This window comes from Columba livia, chromosome 4, assembly GCF_036013475.1.
Source record: "Columba livia isolate bColLiv1 breed racing homer chromosome 4, bColLiv1.pat.W.v2, whole genome shotgun sequence".
Taxonomy (NCBI): Eukaryota; Metazoa; Chordata; class Aves; order Columbiformes; family Columbidae; genus Columba; species Columba livia.
The window spans coordinates 20,049,915-20,068,398 of NC_088605.1; the positions used below are offsets into that span (position 1 = coordinate 20,049,915).

The 18,484-nt window shown below is 37.7% G+C and overlaps 1 protein-coding gene across 2 annotated transcripts in view; it reads left to right on the forward strand.

Annotated features, from left to right (window-relative positions):
- RBPJ (recombination signal binding protein for immunoglobulin kappa J region) overlaps positions 1-18,211 on the forward strand; it is a 157,435-nt gene extending 139,224 nt beyond the window's left edge. For both annotated transcript variants that reach the window (XM_065060672.1, XM_065060671.1), the window contains exons 4-11: positions 41-206; positions 1,331-1,505; positions 2,986-3,123; positions 3,340-3,452; positions 5,684-5,824; positions 11,668-11,823; positions 12,626-12,729; positions 13,493-18,211. In XM_065060672.1, coding sequence (XP_064916744.1) covers positions 41-206; positions 1,331-1,505; positions 2,986-3,123; positions 3,340-3,452; positions 5,684-5,824; positions 11,668-11,823; positions 12,626-12,729; positions 13,493-13,808 — 1,309 coding nt within the window. In that variant the 3' untranslated portion in view covers positions 13,809-18,211. The remainder of the gene's footprint in view (positions 1-40; positions 207-1,330; positions 1,506-2,985; positions 3,124-3,339; positions 3,453-5,683; positions 5,825-11,667; positions 11,824-12,625; positions 12,730-13,492) is intronic.
- Positions 18,212-18,484: the final 273 nt, after the last annotated feature.

Sequence of the window (18,484 nt, forward strand, 5' to 3'; positions counted from 1 at the left end):
AAAGATGTATGTAATCTCATAATGTATTTTTCATTTTCAGGTTCTTTTGTCCTCCTCCATGTGTGTATCTTATGGGCAGTGGATGGAAGAAAAAAAAAGAGCAAATGGAACGGGATGGTTGCACTGAGCAAGAGTCACAACCTTGCGCCTTCATTGGAATAGGAAACAGTGACCAAGAAATGCAGCAGCTGAACTTGGAAGGAAAGGTAGAAGACTTAAAATAAACCACCCAGATTACTGCAAAGGATATTATAGCTACATGGTGCATATTTCAAAGAATACCCTTGGATATTTTTGATATCTGTTGTTGCACTGTAGCAGGTACTACGTAAGTGGTTTTAAAAAATCCCTCCGAGACACGTAGGACAATTGAATGAGGTAGATGTGGCTCAGGGGATCATAGCTGGGTGCTAACCTTTCGTTCATAGGTTGTTGATTCAGAGTCAGTAATCTGGTTGTTTGGTAGGTTGTTCAGCTGAAGTAAGGTTTCTGGTCCACACTCTCTGTTCCTCTCCCTGGCTTGCATGAATTGATAATCTCATCAAGGAGGTATCTGAACATTTGCTGCTAGAAGTGGTCTTTAAGTCTCCTTGCATAAAAATATAAATAAAATAGTGCCTTCATAAACTTAGTAGATTATATTCTACAGTGATATAAATTACTGTATGATTTCTTTTAAGAAATATCGACTTAAGCAGAATAGAACTGGCAACTTGAGTGCTCATTTTAGCTGGTTGTTCTACTAAGCACTATTTTGTAGCTACCTGGTATTTCCAGTGTAGTCTACTTAGAAATGCTTCATATGTTGCTGAGTAGGAAAAGAATAATCAAAATTATCTTTGAGGTTTTTTTTTTTTTTAAGCTCCTGTTGTCGCCTAGCATAAACACTTAGCCAAAAGTAGCTTTCTAGTGTTTCAAAACCCTATCATGTCACATCCTTTCAAAGTTTGGCTCAGCACATTTTCTGCCTGGGCAGCCTCTTGTGTGCATCCAGTGCACTGCCTGTATAGCTGTACTCAAATGTAATTTTAGGAGTATTTGTAACCACTCAGAGATAGCTTTGACACAGTTATAGGGTCTAGTTGTCAGTTTTCAAGTACTGGTAAAGGTCTTTAGAAAGATGCTAAAGTACAGAAGTCAGATGCTAAACTTCACAAAGCTGAACAGTAATCATAAAAGATATCCATATGGAAAAGATGGAAAGAGCAGTTTCTGATCTGTTTTAGAAACTATTGCATCAATTTTCCTATTTTGTTCATGATTAAATATACATAGTTTCTTGAACTGGGTTGACTTGAAAGAAGAAACAACAGTTTGTTTTCACCTACAGAATTATTGCACTGCCAAAACGTTATACATATCAGACTCAGACAAGAGAAAGCACTTCATGTTATCAGTTAAAATGTTCTATGGCAATAGCGACGACATTGGTGTGTTCCTCAGTAAACGGATCAAAGTCATCTCCAAACCTTCTAAAAAGAAACAGTCACTGAAAAATGCAGACTGTAAGTATTTTACAGTTCTTTTCTTTATGTAGCAATTAATTTTGCTCCCTGCTAGTTTTTTCTTTTGTATTCTGAGGTCTGACTACAAAGCAAATACAATGAAATTGTATTTTTCATAATGTATTTCAGAACTGTAAACATCAGTGTATTTTAAAGTATTCCAATATAGCTGGGTTACACTGAGTTTTATGCAGTCGCAGTTAATTATTGAGAAAATATAAAAGGTCCACCAAACCCACCTTATTCTGAGGAGTGAATCCTTGTAGACAAATGCATAAAGAATGTTCTACCTCAGCTCTCTAAGCTGTTGGATCTCTTAAGCTGCAGTGATCTGGTTCTTAGGATGTTGTGATCAGTATCAAAGAGAGAGCTTTTAGATGGTGATAAATGAGTAGCATCATGTTATTGACACAGCACTTTCCCACATCACAGCCACCTTCTCACTGTCTCATGCCGTTTTCACGTTGCTTTTATTTTTAATACATTTTGCATGTTTCTTTTTAAGTAATTGGTTAAGAAATCTGTGTAGTGTTATTTCACCAAGATTTATTTGCTTACCGTGTTTTTCAACTAAAGATATCTCTGGTGCTAATGTATAATTGGGAGCATTTTTGGTTTTCCTCCAAAGTTTTTGCCTGCATACCACTGGAGCACCTCAAGAGATAGCCTTTTTGTTTTTGTTTTTCTCTCTCTCTTCACTAGTGCTTTAAAAGGCTCTTCCATCTGTGTTGGGCTGGAACCCATTCACCTATGGAATGTGGATCTCGGGGCATGACTAAAGGCAATCTGTTGCTGTGCAGTTCACGCCCGTGGGCTCAGAGTATGCACTGTTGACTTTGTATTCAGACAGATAGTTTTGATGGACAGTGAATATGAACCAAGCATTCTTCGATAGTAAATATGAATCAAGTGAAAGAAACATGCTAGTTTTGATGGCAAAATGCTAGCTGCTGATTATTTTTTAGGGGAGCATACTTGGCATTTGTCTCTTGAATGATAAGTAAGTTCAGATGTGAGAAAATTTCAAGCTGCATGGTTATTTTTTACATAGTTATGTCTGTCTTCCTTTCAATTAATTGTGATTTGTAAAAATAATTTTTCTATATACTTCAAAAGATCAGTGAAAGTTGTCTAAGTACTTTACAAGGGCAAGCTAAAGCTTCTCAAGTAGTTGTTTTTTGGAGAAATGTTTACAGAAGGAGTTGTTAGCTAGCAAGCACCTGCCTTTTCGGTTAAGTGGCAAAATTCCGCGAACTAGCATGCCTTTGGAGAACAGCCACTCTGTTATCCCACTTGTAATTTTGTGATTATTTTTGGTCTGTCACAAATATAATATTTTCTAAATGAACTAATAGTTGAGAATTATCTCTTGATTTCCAGTATTCATCAATTTATTTTACTGTATTTATGACTTTTTGTTACTTTTCTGTGTAATAATCAAGTAATTTTATAATCTCAAGTCTGTATGTGTTCCTTGCAGTATGTATTGCATCAGGGACAAAAGTGGCACTATTTAATAGACTTCGATCCCAAACAGTTAGCACCCGATATTTGCACGTAGAAGGTGGTAATTTCCACGCCAGTTCACAACAGTGGGGAGCGTTCTACATTCACCTCTGTAAGTAAAAAAGAAGTAATATATTTTTTTTTTACTTCCCTCCCTCCATCCCCACAAAAAAAAGTCCTGTATTTTTTCCTCCATATTAATTACCCATGTGCAGATTTGTTTTATTACTGAGTGTATGTTTGATGCAATAGTGTGATGTTAAATGTTCCTCCTATCGAGGAAAACAGTGATTAAAATAAATAATCTGAAAATACCTGTTTCATGCAGTGGACGATGATGAATCAGAAGGAGAAGAATTCACAGTGAGAGACGGATACATTCATTACGGGCAGACTGTGAAACTTGTATGCTCAGTTACTGGCATGGCACTCCCAAGACTGGTACAGTTTAATTTCTCCAATACTGTGATTAATTTGTAGATGGCTACTTAATGTGATTGCATACTTGGGTTTGCATTGTTTGCAGTTTTTGGCTTTGTGTGTTTCCTTTTGGTAATACATGTTTCAAATGGAAAATGGCATTCGTTTTAATAAAAGCATAATTTTGTATCTGCAGGTTTATTCTGTAAGCAAAGAAGAGCTGTAAAATAAGCATAGGGAATTTTTGAGAATTCAAACCTTCCAGAGTAGGTTAATCTGCAAGCTGTCCTTAGGAAAATGTCTATTTTAAAAACAGTAATGTAGGTCTCAGTGTAGCAAGATACTTCTATACTGATATTCAATAGGTGAATAAAGTCTTTGCAGCCAGTAGGAATATTCCATTTGTTGAGTTCAGCGCAGCTTTAGGTGTGCTGCTCATTTGAATCTCAAAGCACTTCTGTATCCTTCTAAGGATACATAATACCAGTATCAGCTTGCAAAAGCATTTTGGGCACTTACTAATACTGTCTGTTTTAAATATGGAACGTTGGGAAAGCCTTTGGAATAACATTTTTTCTTCTTTAGAAAGAGACAGTTTCAGCCCTTGTCTTCGTCAGAGATAAAAAATTGATTATAACCAGTTAAGATTTGTGAAAAACAACAAAAAATTGCTGAGTACACAGTAATTTTTAAAATAAATATTGTATTTTTTAGAAGTATAATTGAAGTATAATAATAGATTTTTTTCCTCGTGTTTTATGCATTTAATGCCAGCCGAAGTGGAATTTTATGTGAGTGATAATAAACAGTGCTTCATATGAAAACTTCTCTGAAATTGTGGTTTGTCAGCCCACTATGAATTTCATACATGGCTTTGCTAATTCCACTTCTAACTAGAAACAATTTTTACAGTTCACCCATGTAAAGCCAGCCTCACCCACAGGCACAGGTGTTTTTCCCCTTCCCAAACTTACTTTACTAGGACTGTAATGAGAATTTCTTTTCCAGTATCAAACTTGGCTAAAAAATAGCCTGTTCAAGTAAGTGGTATAAAATGATAATTTAAAGAGATGATTTTTTTTTTTTTATCACATTATTTGATGGAAAAATCCAGACCTGGTTAGTACGGATCTGGTTCAGTGCACATGAAATTAAGTAAGAAGATCTCACTTATTTGTGGGCTTCATGTTAATATTTTCTTAGTACATAAAAGAGATGCCATCCCCAGAAACCTTATTTGTAGTTGGAAAGAGATTAAAACCAATTAGGCTAAAGGTTCCTGTTTTGTGGTCTGTTGTGAACATTTATGATGCTGCCTTCCAAGATTGATTGAAGGTGATGCGATTGAAAGGCAACTCACAGACATTTTATAGGTTGATGCAAAGAACTTTGAAAAAATAAGTTAATCTTGAAACTTCTATTGTTAAAAATGCCATTTATTATCATTAGAAATCCCAGAGGACATGGTTGGCTTTCTGATTGTTGGCTTAGAAATCTTGTGGCTTTTTGGCTGCTGCTTCTGCTGATGTTGCATAAATTGAAGTATTAAACTTTTTTCTAGAAGTTGAGTTAAAATTCTGAGCTACAGATTTCCACTGTTTGTAAGGGAATAATCTTTTTAATTTTAAAATTAAATTAGTGTAACAGCTCTGAATTAAGTCAGCAGATATTTTTTTGCTGAGCTACCAGATATAAAGAACAAATGCTAAGTAATATTTACAACAATTCTTAAGTAATATTTAGTGACCAACTATTATTAACATATGCTATGATTGTTGTCTTTGCAAAACTGTACTTAAGGACATCTCGATACCTTTAAAGTTAATCCTTATTTTCAACTGTTTTTGTTCAACAGTCAGTCTGCCACAGAATGTTGTTGATGCTGTCAATGGTGGAAGCTTCTCTAGAAGTATTATTATTAATTGATCTGCTGCTCTTTTGTACCAGGAAATGGAACAAAAGTAGATTTTTGCTGAAGCTTCAAGTTTTCTTCCTCAATCTTATAGCAAAAAAGATAAAATATATATACATGCAACACATTGATGCTGTACTACTGCGTGTCACTTCAATGTTGTTTTCTTGTTTCAAAAGCATTGCGAATTATGAATCCAATGTTGGTATTAAAACAGGAGGCATGGAAATTAAAAATAAGTGACCTTTCACTTCCTTTACTAACAGTACATGTATAATCTCCAATAAAATGAAGTACAGATGTTGTCTTAAATGTATTTTTGTTCACTTTTTATTCACAGATAATTCGAAAAGTAGATAAACAAACAGCGTTATTGGATGCAGATGATCCAGTATCACAGCTCCATAAATGTGCATTTTACCTTAAAGACACTGAGAGAATGTATTTGTGCCTTTCCCAGGAGAGAATAATACAATTTCAAGTGAGTTGTTTAAAACTATTTCAAAAGCTGAGAAGTGTGGTTGCTGAGTTTTCCCAAATATTCCCAAAATATGCCTGAATGCCAGTTTTGCAGTTGGTTTTGAATGCAACTCTGATATTTTTGTTTTGAAAAGACAGAGGGTGGAGGGAAATGAACTTTGTCTCCTTTCCAAATCAGTTTTTCTTTCATTATAAGCTTCTTCCATGTCTGTCTATACAACAAATTCTATTTTTTCCAGTGGAAGAAATGGAAACACGCTAGGAACTTAAGCATGCAAATCATAATACTGTGGCTTAACATCCTGGCATATGCCAGTGGAGTTTGACTACTTTTGTCCATTTCTAGATCACAGCAAATACGAAACGATACAGTCCACAATCACAGAGTCACAGAATGTTAGGGATTGGAAGGGACCTCGAAAGATCATCTAGTCCAATCCCCCTGCTGGAGCAGGAACATCTAGATGAGGTTACATAGGAAGGCGTCCAGAGAGGTCTTGAATGCTTCCAGAGTAGGAGACTCCACAAGCTCCCTGGGCAGCCTGTTCCAGTGCTCTGTCACCCTCACCATGAAGATGTTTCTTCTCATATTTAAGTGGAACCTCCTGTGTTCCAGTTTGTACCCACTTACCCATTGTCCTATCATTGGTTGTCACTGAGAAGAGCCTGGCTTCATCCTCGTGACACTCACCCTTTATATATCTGTAAACATTAATGAGGTCACCCCTCAGTCTCCTCCAAGCTAAAGAGACCCAGCTCCCTGAGCCTTTCCTCATAAGGGAGATGCTCCACTCCATCATCTTTGTGGCTCTGTGCTGGACTCTCTCAAGCAGTTCCCTGTCCTTGAACTGAGGGGCCCAGAACGGGACACAATATTCTAGATGTGGTCTCACCAGGGCAGAGTAGAGGGGAAGGAGAACCTCTCTGGACCTACTAACTACCCCCCTTTCTAATACACCCCAGGATGCCATTGGCCTTCCTGGCCACATGGGCACAGTGCTGGCTCATGGTCATCTTGCTGTCCACCAGGACCCCCAGGTCCCTTTCCCCTACACTGCTCTCTAGCAGGTCCTTCCCCAACTTATACTGGAACCTGGGGTTGTTCCTGCCCAGATGCAAGACTCTACACTTTCCCTTGTTATATTTCATTAAACTTTTCCCTGCCCAACTCTCCAGCCTGTCCAGGTCTTGCTGGATGGCAGCACAGCCTTCTGGAGTGTCAGCCACTCCTCCCAGCTTGGCGTCATCAGCAAACTTGCTGATAGTACACTCTATTTCCTCGTCTAAATTGTTGATGAATATATTGAATAATACAGGCCCTAGTACTGACCCTTGAGGCACTGCACTAGATACAGGCCTCCAACTAGACTCTGCCCCATTGACCACAGCTCTCTGGCTTCTTCCCTTCAGCCAGTTCGCAGTCCACCTCACTACCTGATCATCCCAGACCATACTCCCTCAATTTAGCTGTGAGGATGCTGTGGGAGACTGTGTCAAATGCCTTACTCAAGTCAAGGTAGACCATGTCCACCGCTCTGCCATCATCCATCCACCTCATTATGTCCTCATAAAAGTCGATGAGGTTGGTCAAGCATGACTTTCCCTTGGTGAAACTGTGTTGACTGCCCCTAATGACACTCTTATCCCTAATATGCCTTGAGATGGCACCAAGGATAAGTCGTTCCATCAGTTTCCCAGGGATGGAGGTGAGGCTGACCAGTCTATAGTTACCTGGGTCCTCCTTCCTGGCCGTTTTGAAGACTGGAGTGACATTTGCTTTCCTCCAGTCCTCAGGCACCTCTCCTGTTCCCCATGGCTTAGCAAAGATGATGGAGAGTGGTCCAGCAATGACTTCAGCCAGCTCCCTCAGCACCCACAGGTGCATCCCATCTGGACCCATGGATTTATGGGTGTCTCATTTCATGATGAATTTAACAGAGTTGCACTGTCTTCGTACTTGGCTGAGAGTGTAAACTTAGACAGCTATGGCAGTTCACCACAGCAATTTGTTAAGCCACAGAAATTGATTTGTCTGTGAAGAATGTAGTTGTCTCAGTCTTCCAGGTATTTTTTTCTCCAGCAGGTGGAGAAAAATATCCCTGGCAAGTTACTGTAACCAGAAGGAACCCATAGGTAGAGCTGGAAAAACAAACAAACAAACAAAAAAACTCTACACACAACAAAAAAGAAAAAACACCACCACAGTGTACAATTGTTCTGACAGCTTATGCAATATGCTAACAAATTAAATTCTAGTTGTTGTCTCCTGTGTATGTTAGCGTGCTCTTAGCAGACTTTCAGCATGGCAGTTCCCATCAGAGTAATGAGACTGTAACCAAGTTCAGGCCTGCCTAAGTATTGCAATTTTCTTTAAACATCCAGGGCAGCTCAGATAGCAGAGGGTGTTGAGAGATAATGCCGTGTTCCAGGAAGATGGCCACACTTGGGAAAGACTTGGGTCTTGCTTAGGATAACAGCTGTAGCTTCTTGGGTAAGAAAGACAGAGGTAGGAAAGAGGGAAGTTAACTTTTTAAAGTCACTATGGAAAATAAATTCTTTCTACCAGTGGCAGGAGAGAAATCTCATTATATCATTTTTATTTCCTTTGGACCAGAAGACCAAGACCAGAGAAATAGGCATGTGTAGCATCTTTCACCTGCCCACTCTTAAGCACTTACTGTTGAATACAGTTCTTCTAGTAGGAGTCTAGACAGACTGTGATCACTGTGGGGAGAAAAAAAAAACCCACAAACAAAAAAGCCCACAAAAAACCCAAACCAAACACAAACAAAACCCAAACAAACAAAAAAAAACCCCACCACAACAACAAAACAACCCTTCAAAAAACCACAGGCACACAAAATACTCCAGACTTTAGGGTAGCAAGTCTCTCTTGGGTGAATGGAAATAGCCCAATATAGAGACCTGAGAGGCTGTGGAAAGTCAGCAGGTCAGCATGAACCTATAGAAAATTTGACATTCAGTTGCTTAAGTACCAGCCAGATCTCTCTTTAAAGATCTCCATGCATTCTGGAGAATGCAGAAAGAACATAAATAATAGTGCCTTATTGAATCAGAGCATAGTCCATATGTATGTCTAGCAGCAGCAACAGGAGATGGTGCTTACAGGAGGAAGGCAGATCTGGATGCTTTGTGTGGTCCAGTGCAGTTGTACTCTGCCAGCACCCACGCTTCTTATATTAAGGGTTGTTGAAGGCTGCATGTCTGACTCTTGCTATCGTTTGGTAAATGTGCGTGTGGTCCATCAGTTTGAGTTCTTTTGAATGTGCTGGTGCTCTCTTTTTCTGCAGTATTCCGTGGCAGAAAGTTCAAGAGGTTTCCTGTCCTCTGTGTAGTATGCTTTGTTTTGAATGAGTTAATAGTTTCTGTGAGTGATTCCTAGTTCCAGTTTAGCAGGTTTTAGTAAGCAACAGTTCTGCATTCACCTCGTCCATCAATATCTTAATTTGTTCTCTCCAAACTGGAGAGTCGCAGTCTTTTCAAATTTTTCTCATAAGGTCAGCAGCTCCTTGGTGACTTTATTTGCCCCTTTTGTACCTTCTCTTTTCACCATGGCTTTCTTTTAGATGGGGAGACCAGAACTGCACACAGTATTCCAGAATTATGTGAACAGGATTTACACTGACAAAATAATACATGATACCTTGTTCTCAATATTTTTTTCTGATTATGTCCAACATTGTGTTGCCACTTGAGGATGCCACTGCACATCAAGCTGGTGATTTCAGAAGACCATCAGTGGTGACTCCAGTTGTAACTACCACTTCCAAGTTCAGTATTTTGTGGACACATGTTCAGAATTTTTCTTAAGAAACCTCATTTTTATCTAAATTAAAGCTCATTTCCTCTTTTTTTCCCTTCTGGACATAAAATCCTTGATATTGTAAAAGCACTTCGCTACCTGAAAAACTTAGGATCGTGCAGAATTTTGAAGATTTGACTTTGCTAGTACACTGGCGAGGATCTTGACCAAAACAGATTGTAACACCAGTATTCGGGACGAGATTGTGCTATTGGCATTTGCATTTTGAAAGAGGAATGACTGTTAAGTTCTACCTTTTGTTTTTTGCTTTCCTTTAATCAGCTTTCTATTAAAAACAAACAAACACACAACTTTTTCTAATCCATTATATTTTCATTTCTTTAACATCCTTTGTTATAGAACTTTCTTGAGGTATTTTCTGATGGGAGGGATTAGTGGTGTTTGATATATTGTTTTTTTTCTTTTTTTTTTCCCTTTTTTAAATACAAATATATTCCTTAGATTCCTTTTGTCTGTGTCTTTGTTGTGTTTGCCAGTTCTTGAGCTATTCTGTCTCTTTTCTGTTAATGTTATGCTGTTTGTTTCCCATTCGGTTTCCATGTGAAGCCAGTCAATACATGAGGTACTTAGCACGGTGTTAAGGCATTTCAATCTTCCGGTGCCACCTGTTGAGAAAGTTTAATCATAAAAGGGAAGGGAAGAGTGGGGAAATGGTGTCTGGAGGTAAACTGCTGTATTTGGAAGTGACAAGGAATGCTTTTCAAGAAGAGGAATCATAGTCTTTCAAGGATTTCTGTGACAGAGTGTTCTGAAATGGTTCTTGACATAGCAGGACTTTCAGAACAAATTCTCTGGCATTTGCCTTCTGCTTTGTGGTAGGGATTTTGCAGATCTGAAGAAGCCAGTCAAGGATCTTGTATAGGTTAATTAATTTTTTATATCCATGGTTGTATTTGTCATGAGTTGAAGTATGTCAGTCCATGCTAACAGGGATTGTAGTCAACCTGTGTGAAAGATGTCATGCATCAGATTAGTATACAACAGTGCTTTTGAAGTTGGGCTAGTAATTTAGAAAGATCTGTAGTTACTGTCCTTGTTGCAGAGTTCCCTCACAAGCTGTTTTCAGTGCTTTTTTACATGATCATATCAGAGCGGAGAGTCCACATGAGAACGCAGCTTTGATCTTCTTTTCATCTGAATGGGTATATTTGTGCTAACTGAAGTTTGTCCAACAGTTTTGAAGAGTGAAGGTTGTAGTTACATACCTGAATATACTTAAAGCTTAGAGGAAGAAAACAGAATTTAGGTATTAAAATCAGAATTTTTTTAGTCCCATTTGTTTCTTTGACTCTGTTTAACCTATACACAATTTCCTTATTGGTTGCTAGATGATTTAATTGTTCAGAGAGGCTTTTGTTGCCATAAAAACTAGTTGTCAGTGTATTTTTTTATGTATGTGTATGTGTATGTACACTAATTTAGTAATCTTTACAAGGAGGCAGTGAAAGTTTCTGACTAATTTGCAAAGTTGTCATTTCAGCTTCTCTCCTATCTCTTTTGACAAAACACTGAACTACAAGCTTGTGTTTTCTATAATTTTGTGGATGGTGAAGAAATCTCTAAAAACAAAAAAAAATCTTGGCCAGATGTAAATTGTAACAAATGAAAAGTATTCCACTTCAGTCTGTAGCTGTTCTTGTCACTTTGCATTAATAAAACAAGATCTATTTCAAAGTAGCTACTTCTAGGTGCTGTAGTTTGTTGGTTAATGGCTATTGAATAACGTTAAAACTTTGAAACCTGAACTAACTCAGTAATAAACAGAAGGCTGGAGAGGTGACGGTATCATAGATGACAGTTACGTTATCCTCACAAGTTTTAGTTTTCTACTAGTTTTGCTGCAGTGTATGAGACTGTTTCTCTAGGTCATTGTGTTAGAGGAAAAACATAAGGAAATATGTTACTGAAATAAAAGTCATTGTTACTGGCTGAATTGTTTTTTAGCTCTGTGCTTGGCAAATAAATCTACAGGTCAGACTTAAAATTTCCTTCTTTCTAAGGCCACTCCATGCCCAAAAGAACCAAATAAAGAAATGATTAATGATGGAGCTTCTTGGACAATCATTAGCACAGATAAAGCAGAATACACATTTTATGAGGGGATGGGACCGGTCCATGCTCCAGTGACACCTGTGCCTGTTGTAGAAAGTCTTCAAGTAAGTTTATTTTTTTGAACAAGCTCTCTCATGTGAGATTATTTTATCATACTGGTTTAACCTTCATGGTACCTTTGTGCAATACTGTGGGTAAACATTCATACTAGCTTTATAAATAGGAAAATTATTTTATGTTGCAGTATTTTTTCTTACCTATTATACATTTCAGATTACATGAGCCTATCCATCACAGGGATAATATTAATATTGTTCTGTACGTTAAGAATTGTATTTCTTAAAATACTACCATAGTTATATCCTTTAATGACTTCTACTTTGGTTTCATTATGTAGAAATTGATTTTGGCTCTTAAAACAGCTAATTATAGATCAAAGACCAGACTGAAACCTTATTAAGAAAATCAGCATTCTGCTGTGGAAAACCTTGAAGCTCTTGTAACATGTTCTCTGAAAGATGCTTTGTTCTTTGTTTTCAAAGCCTTGTTGACTTCTAAGTGGAAACTGTCAAAACTTAGAAGTTCCTTCAGGATACCAAATTAATTGGCAGTATCTTTTAGATGTGTTACTTCTTTACAGTTCAGTTGCGTAGGTGTGTTTGCTTCAGTTTTATCCAGTTGGCTGAAACAGCACTGTTTATATTTCTTGTACAAATGTGAACAATTTTTTTTTGTTTTGTTGTTTTGTTTTGTTTTGGTGTTTTTGGAGGGAGGTTTTGTACGGTTGTGGTTTTTTGTGTTGTTCCCCCCCCCCCTTTTTTTTTTTCCTGAGAAGGGTGTGTTTGTTTTTATTAATACATGTTTTTTTGTGGATTTTCCTCTTTTTCCCATTCACTCTCTTTCCAGTTGAATGGTGGCGGGGATGTAGCAATGTTGGAACTTACGGGGCAGAACTTCACTCCAAATTTACGTGTCTGGTTTGGGGATGTGGAAGCTGAAACCATGTACAGGTACAGTATTTCCTACTATTTTTGTGGTGATGGCATAAAGAGCGTGTCCTCATGTGTATACGCTCAAGCGTGTACTTCCTACCCTGCAGTAAGGGATCTGGGGTGCTGGTTGACAGAGCTCAGTATGAGTCAGCAGCTTGGCCTGGAGCCAAGAGGGCAACCTGCATCCCTCTGGTCAAAGGAGGTGATTATCCCACTGCGTATAGCATTGGTACAACCTCACCTCGAGTACTGTGTGCAGTTCTGGGCCCCACAATTTAAGAAGGATGTGAAGGCACTTGACTGCACCCAGAGAAGGGCCAGCAGAGCTGGTAAGGGCTGGAAGGCATGTCCTGTGAGGAGCAGCTGAGGACTTTGGGTTTGTCTAGTTTGGATAAAGAGGCTGAGGGGTGACTTCATTGCCTTCTACAGCTTCTTGAAGAGGGGAGGTGGAGATGGAGGTGTTGAGTTCTTCTCCTTGGTATCATGTACCAGGATGTGTGGGAATGCTTCAAAGCTGCACCAGGGAAGGTTCAACCTGGACATTAGGAAACATTTCTTTACTAGGAGGGGGGTTGAAGACTGGAACATGCTTCCCAGGGAGATGGTCAATGCCCCAAGCCTGTCAGTGTTCACAAGGCATTTGGACAATGGCTTTAATAACATGCTTTAAGTTCTGGTCAGGCTGTTGAACTAGGTGATTTTTGTAAGTCCTTTCCAACTGAACTATTCTGTTATATTTAAGCTTAAGTTTATTATGCTCAGTTGACTCTCTCTTTTTCAGATGCGCAGAGAGCATGCTATGTGTTGTTCCAGACATTTCTGCATTTCGAGAGGGTTGGAGGTGGGTCCGTCAACCAGTCCAGGTGCCAGTAACTTTGGTCCGTAACGATGGCATAATTTACTCCACCAGCCTTACTTTTACATACACACCGGAACCAGGGCCACGACCACACTGCAGCGCTGCTGGAGCAATCCTCAGAGCTAACTCAAGCCTCATGGCTTCCAGCGAAACAAATGCAAACAGCGAGGGAAGTTACACAAACGTCAGCACAAACCCAACCAATGTCACATCATCTACAGCGACTGTAGTTTCCTAACTACTGTTGTTTGTATGGACTTTAACTGACTTTTAAGTGCTACATTCAAGAGAACTGAACAATTTTTGTGGTTTCATGGGAAAACACCTTTCAATTTTAGGTGATATTATTTGAACTTTGTTACCTGCAAGTGCTGATCTTAAATATAGAAGCCACAATAAAAAAAAAAATCCGAAACATAAGAACTTTATTGAAAATCTATTTTTCAGCTGTTTTTTTTTTTTTAATGGGCAAGAAACAAAAAAATGTGGCTGGGATACACGTTGGGCAAACTAGAAAACATGAACACAACATAGTTTTTATGGACCAAGAAACTTGTATAAGCTTTAGTATAAAAGGTACATTTTCACCATACCTTTTTTGTATCACAACATATAGTACACTTTTGTTACCAAATAGTTTATATTTTTTTTTCCTCTGAGCTTTTGCTCTGAAGTATATTCAGGTTCCAAGCCTGACCATGCTTGTATAATCTAATTACCATACTCTTCCAGTTTTAAAAAAATATATATATTTTTGGTCTGTGGCTGGAACTGTTCCTTTTTTTAAACTGAAGTCTTGTGACTTTTTATGAACTGAAATTGTTTTTATTTCAGCAAGTAGAACCTTGTAAAGGCCAGCATATTTTTTTTAAGATTATATGAAGTCTGTGCAAAAGCTTTAAAAAAATGCCTCTGCCTTGCCTGCAATACATGCAATGTATGTTAACTTTAGTGCTCTGTTTTCAGTCATTGTTAATAGTTATTTCTGTTTTCCTTTTTTAAATATGTATTTATAGTGGTAATTCATGAGGTTCTAACATTACACGAGTTGTTTTTTTAAAGTGGCATCTCAGCAGTCGTCTTAATGATTGTTCATGTCACAGGCATACGTTGGTGTTTTTGAAGGGTTGTTACTGGGTTACTCCCTCTCTTCCTTGCTCAGTCATATTGCATCAGAAAATGTTTCAGGATCTGTTCAGGTTTTTCTAATCTTGTACATAATTTGTATTAAGTGTAAGTTAAATGTTTTATTTCGAAAGTGGAATGTTCCCAAGAACTTCATTTGGCAGCATGTCTTCTGTCTTGTTGGCATGTAACTAAAATACCATGATAAGTATGTGCTACAAACGGGATTGGTAGGTGATGCCCTTCATCACTTGAGAATCACAGCAAGCATGTTTTTCTTCATACTGTTGGGTAAATTAGGCCAGACTTTGATGTTAACACTTGTATTGAGAACGTGCTTTCATTGTGAAGTGATCATACCATAATAACTAGAAATAAATTTTGTTACTTAGAAATGGGCAAGTAGAAAATCATAAAAGCACTATGAAGATGTCAACTCCTCCCATCCTTTTTTCCTGTGGGTTTCTCTTTCCCTGCCAGCAGCTTGTGCAACATTCAAGTCTTCTCTCCATCGTAAATTCAAGGCTGATTTGCACTTTGACTTTGGTTGTTGCATTTGTTTTTTCATTTTGTCTTTGCCACGTTTTGCCCCCCTTGCAGACCTTCCTGCTTCATTTGTATTTGAAAGTATACCCCAGTAGTTTATTTGTAGTCACAGAACTAGGCATAGACTCATAGGACAAGTTCTGATAGTGTGATCATCTTTAAAAGCCAAAACACAAATTTTATGGTGTGTTCAGCGTTTTCTATACCCTGAAGCAAGAGCCACAACTGCTGTTTGTGAACCTGTGGCTTCCTCCAGTGCACTTCTTACGAGCGTATGTGTTGACCATTTTCATAGGGCTTTTATTTCTGACCACTTATTCCAGTTTCAGCACCCACCACTGTTTTAAAGAATTGTCTCTGCACCATATTTGTGTCCTCTGACGCTCCATTCTACTTGTTTCCTCTAGTGCTCCGTTGTGTGTGTGAAAACAGTGTGGTTAAAGGAAGAAATTGGTTGTAAAGCATATTTAGCTAATAGTGAAATCAGTGCCACTGTCCTTCTAAAACGTGCTTGTATTCTACCACAGGCCTTCATATTTGCTCTTCTGCATTACAAAACTTATTCCCGTGACATAGTTGCAATGCTGGTTCTTAGCACTAGTGAATACTGCCTCACCTCATCTCCATTCAGTGACCAAGGGCAGAATTCATTGTGGCCTTATCTCCGTTTAAAACTGTTTACTGGCATTTACTTGCAAATCTGTTTACCTTTGTATGTGCTATAAAATTTCGTTGTAATTGTGTTGTGGCAGCAATCATTTCACTGTGGTTTTGTTAGAAACACATAAGTATCTTACAGTGTGGCTTAATTCAAGAGCCACAGGTTTTCATCATTGATTAGACTGAGAATTCAAATAAGCAATATATATATATATATCAGATTTAGAGTGTAAAGAGCAAACCATGATATACACACAGTAGGCAAACCATGGCAAGCCTTTTAACCTTTAAAGACTATTTAAAACAGCTTTTCAGAACTTGACACCTGCTTTTATACTCATTATTTTAAAATTTTTACATATAAATGCAATACTTTTTATATTCAGTTTCTTGCAATAATTTTGCCCAACAGATATAATATTCCTTGACTTGTAAAAAACCTAATGACTTAGCCTAATTTCTGCTGTTCTACACACTACAGCCACGTGGGTGAAAAACAAACGAGTACGTTCTGCTTACAAGACCATTTAAAACCCCTTTTTGTCTTGGGCTTGTGGGTCCATTGTTGCCAGTAGTTATTCTGTAGTACAGAAATGGTCTTCCAGGTCCTTGCTGTTTCTAAGATGTCCAGTTGTTTCGATATGTTATCTTCCTGAACTTATTCCTGTGGGGTGATATCGTTACATTTATTGGCCTTGTGAGCTGTTAATCAATTTTCATAATATTAACAATATCTCAAGATTTTGGTAAAACTACTTTAGAATGTTTCAATATGAAACTATTATAACTGTTCAAGTCTAGCTGTTAAGTCTGCTGTTAATTCTGTATACATAGAAATTGAGTCTGTGTTCAGAAGGTTGTTTTAGTTCCAACTATAGGAGGAAAAAGCAAATTAAGTGCTCAAATTTAGCTATGCCTTTTCTTGTTTTCTTTTGTTTGGAACTGCATTTCAGAATTCAACACTAGCGTAGTCTTTAATCGTCTGCTGCTGATGTTTTTCCTAATAATTTGCCCTGAGGGCATCCCACGACTGTGTTAATAATGGTATTCTGTAATGCTTTTCATTGCACAGACTTATGAGATCAGAATGGTTACCTGAAAAGACATGAACTCAAGACATAAATCAGTGAATTCCTCATATACAAAATATTATTGCCAGTGAGACAAATTATCTATTGGAAGTAAACTACCCACTAGTAGATTAAATTACTCCATAGCATTGTCCATCTTGAAACTAAGACACTCTTCAGTTATTAACCATATTATTTACTTTCTTTCAAAAGTAGCTGTGTTTATGAGTACTGAACAAATGTGTATACTTTCCTGTGCCAGACTTTTGACTTTGTTTTCAAGCACTGTACTGTGGGATTGAGTGGCAGCTTTGTTAGAAAAATAAGTATATTAGGGTTTCTACTTAACCCTTTTAGGACTGAAAAATTTCTTCCCTTTTAGAAGCTGTAAAATAAACGAGCAGTTCTGACTTTATAAGCATTCTGTGTGTGTTCAGCACTGCATTTGCCCCATCTGGAGGTGCTATGCTAATGTCATTTTTTTTTAAATCCTGTAGCATGTGTATGCATTCAGTCTTAAAAGGGTTATTTTTACAAACTGTGCACCTGTAAAGTTTCTTAGCAATAAGGTAGAAAAATTAGCAAGTTCTTACCATAATTTTGTAGAATTAATTGCTCAGTTCCATACTTCATCAAGAGGAACCCTGCAATATGGGCAGTTTTGAGGATTAAATAAAAGTGAAATGTAAACCACATAAAAGTGTTTTTGTCAAGTGTACTCTCTGTGTGTATGTGCATATAATATTTGGTTTCGTTTTCCTTCTACAAGGCTAAAGATAAAATGCCATGTTACTGTTGATGTGACAAACATAATTGAACATCTGTACGATGATATAAACGTAGTTATGATTTGATCAGGTGTTGAAACTTGCCATGTTTTTGTGGATTTTCTTCAGTGTTAACCAAGGAATATGTTGGTTGGTTGTTGTTGGTTTTGTTTGTTTGTTTTCCTTTTTTTTTTCCTTTTTGGTGAATGAACAGTGAGGTCATCTATGGATCCAGAACAGCACAGAAGACGACCAGCCCCAGGAGTGGAAAAGTCATCAGTAATTGTGAGGCTTTGCACACTGGACTCCACTTAAATGGGATAAGGAATGTCCACCCCAAAATCTAAATCTGTTTTGTTACTGCTTGTATTATTGCTGGAGTTAGATAAGAAACTGTTTTTTCCGATAATGTAAAACAAAAAAAAAGGTTCACTTTTTTATATTATTTATTAAATAAGAAAAAATGAACTGTGTTTAATTGTTTAGCAACTTTATTATTGTAAGTAGTATATCTGACTTGTTCTCACGCTTTACTTAGTTGCAGGCTGTCTGGTATTTCTTTCACTTGGTAAATAATTAGAACTAGAAATGTGGCAAGCCAGCCTATTTCTTGCTTTGACAAAATACTCTAGTAGGGCCATGAGGAACAACTAGAAATTATGTGATCTTTTAGTTGGCAAGCACAAGTGACACAGTCACTTGGAAGAGATGGGAAGTGGACGCACCAGCAGGAGTATTTGGAATGG